This window comes from Halictus rubicundus, unplaced genomic scaffold (genome assembly GCF_050948215.1).
Source record: "Halictus rubicundus isolate RS-2024b unplaced genomic scaffold, iyHalRubi1_principal scaffold0028, whole genome shotgun sequence".
Classification (NCBI taxonomy): Eukaryota; Metazoa; Arthropoda; class Insecta; order Hymenoptera; family Halictidae; genus Halictus; species Halictus rubicundus.
The window spans coordinates 1,882,095-1,896,401 of NW_027488569.1; the positions used below are offsets into that span (position 1 = coordinate 1,882,095).

Here is a 14,307-nt window from a genome sequence, read left to right on the forward strand (position 1 = left end):
GGTATCCGGTTGCCACTCCTCCGCCATGAACTGGAGAAGAGTCATACTCCCGAGGAGACATGTTGCCTCAGTTGAGATGGTGTGATATCCCCGTATGGTCCGCAAGGCCAGCCGATGTTGCACACGATTCGTATGAAACAAACTGTAGCAGCCAACTTGGGATATCTGGTTATGGCATGGGTATTGCTTTACGCTCTTGGAACGTGACTTTGAGGATTTTTAGAAATTAGGTACGGAGTGGCCTTGTCACCGTTTTAGCTAACATCCCAATCGCGTCCGTTCCCAAGGCGTAGAGCTAGCACTTGCATTTAGTTTTCTAGGGCCATGCCATAAATCTGCCAGAGGTCCCACCCTGCCCTTCTTTAGTTTCGCACTTGAAGATTGCCAGACGCCCTGGGTTTTTCCCAGGCTCTGGCAACTCTTGATCCATAGTAAGTGGTTGATGTCCCATCTCCCACTTTCCAACCGTCCACCCCCAATTGGTCCTCGTCCTGGCCAATCCGGGATGTTTTGTTGTCATCCAGGGAAGGGAGGAAAATCCCGAAGTAGAGGGAGGATCTACCCTTACGTGGGTTTTTGGCTCGATCCTCTCAAGCAATTCGATTCCAAGCACGCTAGGGAAAAGATCGTTCTCTAGTTGCTCTCTTATACGCTGTTCATTTGTATTCGGTTACGGCTCAACACTTATTGTAAATACAGTCCACTTCTTTAGTTTTGTTATACTTAGTCTCCTTTTTTACGAGAGGAAAACTCCTATCCAAATTTGTCGACACTTGTATACCGATTAATTCCACTACGGTGAACTCCCTCAGCTAAGGGGAGACGGCGGGGAACTCTTTCTTGGGCGCTTCTCGTAATTTGGTTATTAACCCTTTGGCTACGGCAGACTTTGGCACGCACCGGCCGTACGGTACGATACGAATTCACTCGCGACGTCCACTGGGTACGGCGAAGTTTATCGTTAGACATGCACCGATCGTACCATACGGCAGGAATTAAGTTACGATGTGCGCCGAGAACGGCGAACTTTTTTTGTTCATTTTGGTATTCGAATTTTTCATTCTAGGGATAAAACAAGAAAATAATTGTAAAATTTAAATTTAAATTGTGGGATCAGGCGGTATGGAATGATTCACTGAGCAGAACATAATTGCCACAGTACGAAGTTATGCCTTCAAAATTCGCTTATTGTTTGTGTGGGTGTCGGGTGTAATAACGGAGACTGGTGTTACGTTGGCGTACTTCTTTATTCGTCGGTGGACCGTCGACCGTCCTGTACCGACGTTCGCGAGCGAGTGTCGATCGCATGCCTTCGACCGACCAATTCTCCCTCGCGTCAGTCGATTGTTTAACAGATGGCGACCGTCCCCGGAGCCGATCTTCACGTGTTTCTCTGCGGCTTTCCGAGGACGGTCGCCGCCGCGTATACAATGTATGTTTGTCGGTGGTCGGCATGCTCTTTGCGCGGGCCGCCACAGTTTGCTTCTGAGGATACGAATAGCAGTGCGCATGCCTCCACTCCCTTTAACTTTCCTTTTTTGATTTTTATTTAATATTTAAATATTTAACTTAGATAGTTAAAATAGTTAACTTAGATGACTTATGGGAATAAATACCGATATAATTTTCGCGGCGCCTATAGGCGCCCTCCGTGTCAAAAAGCCAAACTACTTCGAGCGCCTATAGGCGCCCTCCGTGTCAGAAAGCCAAACTACGTCGAGCGCCTATAGGCGCTCTCAGTATCACAAACGCAAAATTTCTGAGCGCCTATAGGCGCCCACAGTAGTCAAAGGGTTAATGTGTACGTGTAGGAAATTTTTTTCAGAAAATTAAATTTACCATTAAAATTCATAAATTTAACAATAAATTACCCATTTTTATAAAAAAAATGTATTTATAAAAACTAAAAAATTGAAAACGAAATTGATAATAAATGAACCATATGTAAAATTAATAATAAGAAACTTAAACAAATTATAATAGTAGTATACAAAATTATCAGACTTAACAAATCGCTATGCGCTATCTGACTCATTGTCAGCACTTGGAATGTGATCCCCATTCACGTTCTTCCAAACAATCTCGATCTATTCTTACATTCTTATTACTTTTCCAATAGGTATGAAGCATATATTAAAAATAAATAAAGAATTCATACAAATGATTGTATGTGTATTTATTCCAAAATTGTATTATGCATAAAAATAATTATTATATGATTATTATTAACAAATTCCATCCTAATTTCCATTTTTGGAAAAAAAAGTGTATTTCATATCGTGATATATACGACCATTGAATTTCGCACAGTAAATCTTAAACAGTAAATTCCGCACTGAGACTGAGGCGGACAAATGACAAAATTTTTGATAAAAATCCAAATTTGTTTACGAATGTATATGTATTGTTAATTATTCAATGAAAATTAAATTTAACAATACAACTAATAAATTTAAATAGAAATTAACAAATTTTCCATGATAGATCCTAAAGGAAAAGTACGGACACTACTTAAAAAGTTTACAAAATTAAAAATAAATAGCAGTTGCAAACAAAACTATAGAATTCTTAGACTATAATAAGTAATATATCCGGAAATGTATGAATCTCAGGATGTATTTTGCAGTTTTTGTTATATGTTAATTTGAAGTTTTATATGCAATTAATAAATGAAACCACCGTTGAAAATTTGTACAAAAAATAAATTTACTTTGTTAAATGTAAAATCAATGTATATACCTTGGTAAGCACTTTTCATTACATAGAGTTATTATTGCAACACTCATTTACAGTTAATGTAATATTTTTAGATTTTTGGCACTCTAGAGAGTGCGGCTATGTCAAATTTTTTTTACAAAAATCTAATTTTGGTTACGAAGGTATATGTAATAAAATGTAATAAAATTTAGCAATAAAATGATTAAATTAAATAAAACTTAACAATATTTGTGTATAAAAATAATTGTTAAATGATTGTTAAATGGGTAATAATATCAATTTCCTCCTAATATGCAGTTTTTCCAAAGCAATTTTTCTGATATAAACTGTCACGCGCGCCGCTGAGATTTTCGTTCTTGTTCGACGGGCGAAAACCTGGGCGACACCGGGTATTTATAGGCCGGAAGGCCGGGCCACGCTCGGCCGCGCGAAACGCGGTTTACGCGGGACAAACGGCAGCTCGCAGATTTGATCTTCGCGAAAGATTTTCCGGTTTGGATCATACTCGGTCGCTAGACACTTGAAAGTGTCACGCAAACCGAACCGCAGTTCGAATCTACGAGGGCCGCTCAATACCCTGGATAACTTCAGCCCTAGTTCAAGATTCTACGCGGTAGGAGTACGGGACGTTCCCCTCGGCCAGAAGGTTTCTCACAAGAAAGAATAGTCGGGATTCGGCTTAGATTTTCGTTTATTCTCCCGGATGGTAACAATGGGGCCGCCGGTGGGAACCGGCAGCAATCAAGTGTTAAGCCGGCGCGATTACAAGAAATTCGTGACGAGTGTTCGGTCGTTCGCGCTTTTGTCGCCCGAAAGCTAATTCTTACGCGTCGAATACGGTCGCGTACGCGATGTGACACGTCGGCGTTCGGCAATTACCGTGCCAGAAGCGACCAGATTCCGCTGAAATACGCAATAGGATTTCTAATTTCGACCGCTGTCGTCGGAACGAGTCGGAGACGGCGATACGGACGCGTCGCGTCGTCCCACCCTAGGAATGTCTCGATCTTGGAAACTTTACGACGGCAAACAGTTCCGTGAACAGTTCCAAGGTTTGAACACGGGAATAACGGAGACAGCCGTCACGGCAAGGCGGATCTCGCAGGTCGAATGAAAGATTCACGAAATTGGCTCTAGCTCCTTAATTGGAATCAAATGGTACAAAATACGCGGTCACGTGTCCGCACCCAAGAGTCCGCGCTCTCCATACAGATTTGGCGTATCGGTGGTTTTTCGCAGCACATGGTTGTCGTGAAAGGAAAATCCGCGGTCGTACAATAATACGGTACGCAAAAAAGGATCTTGTTGGTACGAGATTTCGCGAAACGCAGATGGACGGCGCGATTACAATACGACTGTCGCGATATATCCCGAGACGGGATGTACTTCGTCCCGTACGATGTACAGTACGTGAATTCATGTGCTCGGGAGAGCACGAGGCCAGGTGTGATTATACGCTCTTCGATATTATACGAGAAACGATGTTTGAGACGATATCCGAGATCGTACTCGAGACTATACTCCTCACATTCGGAACTCCTCCGAGGAAGACTTTCAAATCTTTAACTCACGAGGAAATCCACAACCGTTCAAAGCGTCTTTGATATAGACGAGAGCTCGAGGCGCGAAGCGGCTCGGCATACACGAAGTAGAAGACAAGACGGGAATCGTGTCGTTCTCACGCGATCACTGGGTCGACTTACCTTCCCCTTGGTTCGTCTGAGCCCCTCTCTGGTTGCCGCTTTCTCTCGTCCGTGTTTGTTCAGTGGGAACAGCCTCGCCTCGGCGCAGTGCCTTGCCTTAAAGGGGGCCGACAGGCATTTGACCTTGACTATCACGCCAATTCTCGAACGGTCCTCGAACGGTCAGTAGGGAAAACTGATTATGGAATGGTTAAAATTTTCTGTGTGGAACTACGTCGCATCTACGACGTATCGGTAAGAAGGAATATATGAACTGCCGACTTGAGTAGTAGCGAAAGAGAGAAACGATAATTGAGAGACAAAGCTTGCGACTAGACATGATTGCCACATATCATCCTTCGCCTCACTGTTGCCATGTCATCAAACTCGTAAATGTACAAGCGTTTCGTGAAACTGATTCCTACCTCATGAGCCCGATTCAGCCGACCAACACATGCTAACACATACATTGCCACGGGCGCGTAGATATACGCAGGACACGTTGTCACATTAAATCTGCAGTTTTTCGCTAATATCTCTGAAATGAAACTCGAATGGCGGTCACGTGTATGTAAAAGCTAAGAAAATCATTTGATTTATATTAAATTGAATCAGTTTATTCTTAATATTATAATAATTTTATACATATTACCAGGACTTCTTTTAAAAAGAAAGTGAGCCGGAATTCACTTCCTGTCAGAAAGAAAATTATATTCAAATATCATTTAAACGAAATTTAAAGCAACTTTTTTTATGCCACGAGGCGCATAAATGTAATAATGTATGTATATTATTATATATATGTATATTTATATATGCCTCATATTACGATATTATAAATTATATATATAAATGTATATATCATCTATGTAATGCCGTATTTTTTCTAGACTACAAAAATTGGTGTGGCACGACGGTAGCATGCCTAGTTTTCACCCGGACGACCAGGGTTCAAATCGTGCGTACTAACGCATTTTTTTTTTATTTTATTATGTTTTATCATTATGTATTTATATTTTCAATTGATTAAATTTCACGCATAAAATTGCATTTTGAATTATAAATAACATGTATTTATTTACTAACAACAGGATTATTTACTATTATTATATATTATTATTTATATAATAATTATATATTAAATTTTATAAATTTCCTGTGTTAATTTTCCGGATTTTCAACAAGTTACTATTACGTTTGTGTGATGTGACATAAGTTCATCTACCTTTTCTTGAACAAGTGCGGTCTTATCTCCCTTATATGATATTGTCCTTTCGAACGTTGATTGATACTGACTATTTTACTATTTTCCGATCATTTTCGGCGGCCTGCTATATTTTATCAAAATGAAATCGGTACTTATCATTATATTGAAGTTTAATCAAAATTGATAAATATACAATGATAAAACATAATAAAATTTAAAAAAAAATGCGTTGTTTCACAGGATTTAAACACTGGTCGTTCGGCTGAAAACTTGGCACACTGCAGTCGCGCCGAACCGAATCTTGTTGTAGCGTAGAAAAAATACGGCATGTGCCATGTAGCGAAACGTGCAAGGGTCAGAAACTTTGTAACGGTTGCGTTTCCCTACGCGAGCGTTAACCGCGAAAGGAAGGTGCGTTCTGTCCTCTCCTGGATTTGCTCAGCGGCCAGGGTCGGCGGAGAGGACAGCGGGTGAAATACCGGAGGCGTTTTATGGAAAAAAAGTAAGCTTTATTGCCGGCGGCGGTTCGCCCCGGGCTGCGGTGGTGATTCCCGGCTGGCGGGTTCCGGTGCGACGGCTGGCTGTAATCAGCGCGAGGAGACGACACGTTATTACACTAGTTTCTTAAATCTAACGTACGCGAGAGTAGCGGCGCAACACGGAGCGATCAAGGTTCGCTGTTACGGCGGAAACGCGGAGCGATCGGGATTCGCTATTTTACGGCGGTAACGCGGAGCGATCAGGACTCGCTTATTCGTATGACGGGAACGCGGAGCGATCAGGACTCGCTCTTTTACGGCAGAGACGCGGAGCGATCAGGATTCGCTATTTTACGGCGGTAATCTCCGGTTCGGAGGATTCCTGGGATTCCGGATCTACGGTTGGTCGGTAGGAACCACCGCGGCTCGGCGAGATTCTAGTGAACTGGTGTTTCCTCGCTGGCGGCCGAGCGCACGGTGGCCGCGAATCCACTCCGACTCCGGACCGACGGGATGCCCCACCCGTCGCCCCCAGTCAGATCGCGGTGGGGGTCGCTCGCACCCGGACGTTCCCAGAGAACGAGCTCCCGTCACCAGCGTCGTTACTCGTACAGGACGAGCTCCGAACGCGGCTGCGATCCGACGAGGACTGTCACGAATGTGACGAGACGCCTGGTCGCGGGCCGGTAGCAAATTTCGCAGGATCGGCGGAAAGGAATCGGGAAGGGGGAGAGAGCTGGAGCGCGCGACGAGCAGTAGTGCCCAGAGACACTGCTCCCGTCCGTCTGCTCGCTCGAGACTTCCTCGCGGTACTGATTTCACACGCACACGGAAGAAGCCGTAGTACGCGTTCCACCTAGCACCAGCGTGTTCGCACACACACACGGAAGAAGCCGTAGTATCCGTGTTCACACGCGGCTGCGAGTGGTCAGGAGCTCGGGATGGTTCCCGGTGAGCAGCTCCTAGCCAACTCCGAGTTAATCGCGGTTTGCTCCGATATTTATGGAGAAAGCGCGGACTACGAAGAGCGCGCCGCCTCGCGAAATGTTCGCGAAGCGGCGGCGTGCTCTGATTGGTTCGCGCTCGGGACGGTTGCGGATTGGCTCGCACTTGGGTCCGTTGTGCGACCTCGCGACGGAACGCGAATTCCGCCGTTTCGTCGCAACTTTTTCAAATTGCCGCTTCAATATTGCAACGAGCAGTTTATAAATGGTCAATTGTCTTTCCCAAAGGTTAAATCTACGTCTGTATAGAGTCCAAATTGCGAATTTCTACCTCATCGTGGAGTAATTCACAATATTCGGCAGCATACATATCGTACATACGTAAACCTGTACTATCGATCTGCATTATCGACCGTATTTTATCGCAACGTACAGTATTTGCCTTAAACAGTATTTGCGCAGAACCGCACAATTGTGCCTTTTTTTCTAGACATTTTACGTCTTAAATAAGTAAGTAATCAATTAAAAATGCATACCACCGTGTTTGTACATGTCTTTGCTACGTCTGTATAGAGCCTCTTTTTCGATACGAACACTAAATCTCTCGAAATTAAGAGAATCTCTTAGCGGCAGCCATCTTGTGACGTCATACTTGCTTCAGAATTCGAATCTTCTGCCGAATATTACAAATTACTCCACGATGAGGTAGAAATTCGCAATTTGGGCTCTATACAGACGTAGATTGGACTTTTAGGAAACACAATTGACCACTTCTAAACTGCTCATTGCGATATTGAAGCGGCAGTTTGTCCAGATTTTGACCCTTGCATACGCATATGGATTTCAAATCATGCCGGCCCCCTTAATACGGGAACTCAAACGAACTTTTAAGTTTGACACGACTGAGGACAATACAGAGATGGGAAACATTTCGAAGATAGATTGATACGCGCATTTAAAGATGCTGAATACAAGTGATGAACAAACATAAACTAACTTGTGTCGTATAGCGCGAAGTATAAATTGCGATTATTCCGCGTTCGCGCTAACAAACTCCATAGCCTTTCAAAATATTTTACACTTTACATTTTACACAAATATTGACATTCAATTTCTATTTTTCAGTAGAAATAGTATCATAATAAAAGTAGAATTTTTTCGATAAACATCATTAGGAACTTGTTATATCTCACACTACCAGGACAAAAGTTTGTAGCGTAGGACATCAACTTTTACATTACATATTTGTTTTTACTTTCCTTAGGGCAACAGGAAATATTTGCCTTCTAAGCAATAGTAACATCGGCATGACAGGATCTCTGAAACCAAATCGCGAGTTCGACTACTACGAAATGAGGGAGAGGAGCATAAATTGTGATGGGATGTTCGTTTGCGACAACCGAAAGTGCATCAACCAAATCCAGGTATGCAACGGCAAGAACGACTGCAACGATCGTAGCGATGAGAGTATCTGCACTGTGGAAAATTTGGATTATGCCATTCGGCTGTCTGGTTCAGATAACACATACGAAGGAAGGATTGAAGTTAAAAGTAAGTCGAAATATTAATATGTAAATACAATATGATATATGATATGTAAATATGAAAACATGACAACGCGTTTCTGCGATGTCTCTTAAAATCTTTTAAAAGTATGTAACAGCATAATTTGTTAACCCTTAGACGCTCCACCGATAAAAATTGTTCTATTTTCAATTGTTTAACACATGACAATGTGAATAACACAATTCGTCAAATTAAAATGTGAATAAAACTGAGTAAAAATGACTAAATGTAATCATGTGCGAGATTTGAAATTATTTATAATCAGAAAATAATAAAACTTTGTCAAATTAATTAACTGCCTAAGGCCTAAATGACTGTCATGATGTCGCACGTTCGTGTCGTATGGCACGCGAAAGCAGCAGTGAAATAGCTAACCCAGGTATCTCGGGTTCCAACCAAAAAAACGCTAATAATTCGAGAGGAAAGCAAATGAAATATTTGTGTTACCTTGCTAATTAATCAGACTGGTGCTCTTAATTCAAGTGTTACAAATGTTACTCTTTTAACAGAACATAGTATACAGTCAGTCACAACAATTTCACTACACCCGTTAAAATGATGTAACTGTTTTAAAAGTAGACCAAATGACATGAGTGTGTTCAAGAATTTGAAATTACAAGAACTAGTTTGGTAATTGTTGTGTAAAGAGATTTTTAAGAAAATTGTAATTCAGAATGTATATAATTGAGACATATTTGCAAAATGTATTTTGCATCTTTTCATTACGAACTCAGATAAAAAAGTGTAAAATCAACATTTACTATCTTTTTTTTGCCATTCCTGACAATTACAATTTAAACAAAATGTTTACACATCATTTAGTAAACGAATTATTCTACGTTCTTGAAAAAACTCAAGTCATTAAAAAACGTTATATCACTTTAAACGGTGTATGAAAACCGTTTTTTCCGTCAATTTTCTAAGGAAGAAAGCGGTTGGTTTGTCGACAAACTGTGAAGGTTCAGAAATTGAGACACTTACTCGAATGTCGTTTAATCGCCACCTGATCTATTGGTGATCAACCTGCTCGCACGCGACTCCGCCCGTCACCGCGTCCCTCCGCGAGACCCAAGCAACTCGATCCAGCTGTGGATCTCGCGGGGTTAGCGGAGCGCGGTGTATAGTCCGTGACGGTGTATAGTCGTCTAATTGCGCCCGCTTAACGGTTAAAGCAGATAGTATCATATATGCGATGACAAATGTGAATACTCATTTGGAAGAATCCGAACAACATGTTCAAATTCATTACTGAACTCGCAACACACACCTCATCCTTTCAGTTTCATTTTCTAATTTTTATAAACAACTTCTTTTAAATTTTTTTAGTGAGCATAATGAGAATAATTTTAACAGTTTTAGGAGTCTGGGGCCAAGTTTGCGACGACGGTTTTGGCATGAATGATGCTAATGTAATTTGTAAAGAACTTGGCTTTGATCTTGGCGCTCTTGAAATAAGACCAGGAGGTTTCTACGGTAATCTGAATCCACCTACGAGGTTTATCGTTGATCAACTTCAATGTCGAGGAAATGAGACTTCTTTGCGTGAATGTGATTTTGAAGGGTAATTATTATGAACCGGTCTGTCTATTTAAAATTTAAACTAGTTCCCCAAATTCAATATGCACTACTTCATCAAAGTCGATATCGATTATAAAATCAATTTTAAATTTTGCTTAGGGATTCAAGAAATCTATAAACGCAACCATGATCTCTTAAAAATGCTTTCGTCATCATAAATAACGAAGGTATTGTGACTTTTTATATTCTTTTACAGGTGGGGCGTTCATAATTGTCGACCAGAAGAAGCTGTAGGTGTTGTTTGCAAAACAGCGGTCGATACCTGTCAGGCTGATTATTGGAAATGCGACACTAGCCCTACCTGCATTCTGAATGCGTACATATGCGACGAAGTTGTCGATTGCCCTGATGGGTCTGATGAAAGTACCGAACATTGTGATGTGGGTACAAATTAAATACTTTTTAGAAACTCGTTATACAACATAAATAATCATATTACACAGCTTCTATACAAGGTATCCCAAAAATGTGGTACAACCTTGTAAGGGGCGGTTCGTAAGGTCATTTGAAGTCATATTTTCCTGTGTAAAAATGTTCGCCTCGGCTTTGTTAAAGAGTAATTAAAGAAAAACACGGACCAATCAGAGCGCGGCCATTGCGCGTGATGGGAGAGGGAGTCCGACTCGGTGGCACGATCCACTGAGCGGAGTTTGGCGTTTGCCATTGCCGAGGTCGTACGTGTTTACGATTTCGTTCTCGCGTCTATGGCGACGGCTATCGGCTCGCGCGCGTTGTGTTATTTGCAATTTCAATGTATTTGGTTAGTCAAGTGTTCTATCGGAATCTTTATCATCTAAGGTTTTTTTCTTTCACTGTGTTTGTACTTGTGTCTCTGCCGTCAGAGACACTTGTATAAATAAAGCTCAAAGTTCAAGTATATCAAGTTTAATGAATCCAACGATGGCCAACGCACTGATCAAAGCGTCCTACGCGCAAATTTCTACACAAGTTCAATTCCCTACTAAGGAGCAGGCGCTTGTTTCTCATGCGGTTGAGGGTATTCCCATCCAAGAATACATAATGGCCTTGAATAAATGAACAGACTCAATGAATATAGGATTTGTTTCGAGAATTTCACACAGTCGTGTTTGCTTGTATCTAAACTCAAAATATTCTGTAGACAAACTCACCGATTCTCATGCCAAAATTCATATTGGTCACCATTCTTTAGAGGTTCGTCCTTTAATATCAGAGGCCAAAATTTAATATCAGCTGCCCTATCATCCCGCATAGTGTTATTTGTGACGAACACATGAAGAAGAATTTTTCGACTCTGTTCGCAAATAACTTCCATCAGGGCCGGTGTGAGTGGTCCTGGTTTTGCATATATCCTCAGTTTCCATAGACAGATTTATATACACCCAAATGACGTCAGCAAGTTGCCGCCCTTCTTACAAATTAATTATGACGACACCAACTATTGGATTTGCCTGTTTGGCGAGAAACTTTCGTGTTTCATTTGCAAAGAGGAAGGACACCTTGCTAGATTTTGCAAAGGTGTTGACAAGCCGGACTTTACTATCGAGATTTGACTTTCGAGCAATCGTCCGTGCCGCTGTCTAGTCCAAGTACACAAATTGTTTGGGGTCACGATAATGTGAATAACAACTGAGCCTGCATTACCAACAGGGGCCTTTAAACACGCATATCTCTTGAACCAGCGAATTCTTAACATTAAAACTTGAATTTTGGGATTTTCTCGTCATAATCTACAGGATTGTAGAAAAACAAGTTAAAAAGTGTTAATTTTTTTTATTGAGACACATTTATTACATAAAGTTCTATAAGAGATGCACTAACAAATTTTGAACTACGAATTATTGGTGTAATGATTGTAAGTAAATTTTTGGGTTTCTCATTTTACTTCTTTAGTTTCTTTTGGTGTGTAATAAGCCAAATCGACACAACTGGTTTCACTTATATTACTCAATCTTTATTAAACCGTATAACAATAACGACAATTAGAAATAATTACATTCTAAATCTCTTTGGTATCAGATCTGCTCTCTTTCACTACTTCGACCAGTCTGCCCGCCCATTCTCTGTTTTCTCCCCTCTTTATTCCCCACCACTGAACGCTCTCCTTCACTCTCATACATACATCCACACCAGTAAGGTAAAATCTCCTCCAACATAAATATAGGATCGGGTTTTTAATGGCTTGACTCCGGACAATGAATAGTAATAACGCATATAGGTAATGACGTGAACAAGGTATGATGCCAACAAAATAAAGAAAAAAGACGATGACGACGTTCTTTAGCGACGACCGGACACGACTCGCGACTTTTTACACTTTCACTCCGCCTGTCGCTATGCGTTTTTCATTTCTTCCGCGCGCGCGAATACAACACCAATACGCTCGCCACAGCCTAACCTACAACTATGTACATATTTATGCCACGCTTGCGTGGGGCATCGTTCATAAATAACATTTTTGAAGTATAGGATTATTAATCAAAGAACGAAAGACTCCTAAAACTTCATAGTGAGTTTCATTTAAAACTTAAACTGTAGAACTTTTTTGTAGAATTTCTCAAACGAAACGTATATGTATATAAGTCTTAACACAATTATTTTAGAAACGAAAGATAATTATTTAATTCGATCCCAACTATTAATTTATTAGTAGGTATTTGATATTTGTTACAACGATTGAAAAAATTTTTACTGTTGATAAACCAACTATCTGTTCCTGTATATAGAAAAATGTTTATTTTCCCATTTCAATGTGTAAGTACGGTTTAAGGTTGCGACGGGTCTCCGTCGGGGTGGAGGAAATGCCGACTCAGCCGGCTGCCAGGGGTCGGTAGCGCCTCGAGGAGGAATAAATGGTAGTCGTTTGCTGGTAGAATACTCGTGTTTATTGTCCGTATTCTCTCTATTTACAGTGGGTGCCCACAGGTGGCATGATTGCGGAGGTATCGCGGCGGATCGGTAGCGCGGCGGCGCGGTATCGCGGCGGCGGTCCGGCGGCGGTATCGCCTCGGTGTCGGGGAGTCGGTCAGGTTAGCAGGAAGGTCCCGTAGGCTTGCGCCCCTCGGGGGAGGGATTCCGGCCCGTTTGCACGGTGCCGGCTCGGACTAGTTTCCCGTAGGCTTGCGCCCCTCGGGGGAGGGATTCCGGCCCGTTTGCACGGTGCCGGCTCGGACTAGTTTCCCGTAGGCTTGTGCCCCTCGGGGGAGGGATTCCTGCCCGTTTGCACGGTGCAGGCTCGGATGCGGGAACGGTGGTGTTTGGCGGGAACGGTGGCTTGGGTAGGAACGGGGTGCGGTTGGTCGGAGGTACAGTTCAGGCCTTATGTGGCGGTAGCGGTGCTCTGCGGAGATCGGCTCTCTACGGCGCACAGTGGGCAATTTGGACGAAATCGGATTCAAAATCAAAGAACTTTCGATAGAAATGAGGTAGAGCGATGAATTTTTTTTTAAATGAAAGCTGAAACTTTGTAGAATATGGGAAAAATAGAGAGATTGTGGTCCGAACGTTTTTTAACCTCGAGAAAATTCGTTAAACGCGCACAAATTCAAGAAAATGTTAGTTTTTTCAATACCACACCCGGAAAAAAATTTTTTCTAACATGCTATACATCATTTCCCATAGATTTTTTCACGCTGATTTCAAATCTGGTCTCAAAATTTGTCTACGACCTCAGGATTTTGCAAAAAATAGATTTTTGTGACGAGAAACTAATGAAGTCATTTTTTCGTGAAAATGATTTTATAACACTCTAGTTTGAAGGTATATTGTATTTTCATATATAAAATTCAATAAAAGTAATAATAATGACGTATTTGAACGTTTTGAGTTACTTACGGAACATGAAGCGCTTCACATCTCGTCACCACTTGACGCATCGCTGTTATTGCTACTGGCACTTTCTGCAAACTGTCTGTAGTTGTAATGTAGTATAAATTAGATATCTAATGTCCATAATTATATTTTCATTTACAGAGGAAGTAAGGTAAGTATTTAATCTTTTTAACTTACGCATTTTTTTCGACGAAGTTTCTACATTCTGCTGCTATTTTCTTTCTCCGGTACAACTTTAATCGATCTTTTAGTAATATGATAGAAATTTTCGGGTCGGTTAAGTGCATTGCGCGATTAGAAACATCTAAGATTCTATTTTTTCG

General features: G+C 41.4%; 1 protein-coding gene across 5 annotated transcripts in view; it reads left to right on the plus strand.

The window, feature by feature from the left end:
• LOC143363221 (uncharacterized) overlaps window positions 1–14,307 on the plus strand; it is a 327,991-nt gene that overhangs the window by 254,808 nt on the left and 58,876 nt on the right. For all 5 annotated transcript variants that reach the window (XM_076803819.1, XM_076803820.1, XM_076803822.1 and 2 more), the window contains 3 exons: window positions 8,295–8,581; window positions 9,950–10,157; window positions 10,371–10,554. In XM_076803819.1, coding sequence (XP_076659934.1) covers window positions 8,295–8,581; window positions 9,950–10,157; window positions 10,371–10,554 — 679 coding nt within the window. The remainder of the gene's footprint in view (window positions 1–8,294; window positions 8,582–9,949; window positions 10,158–10,370; window positions 10,555–14,307) is intronic.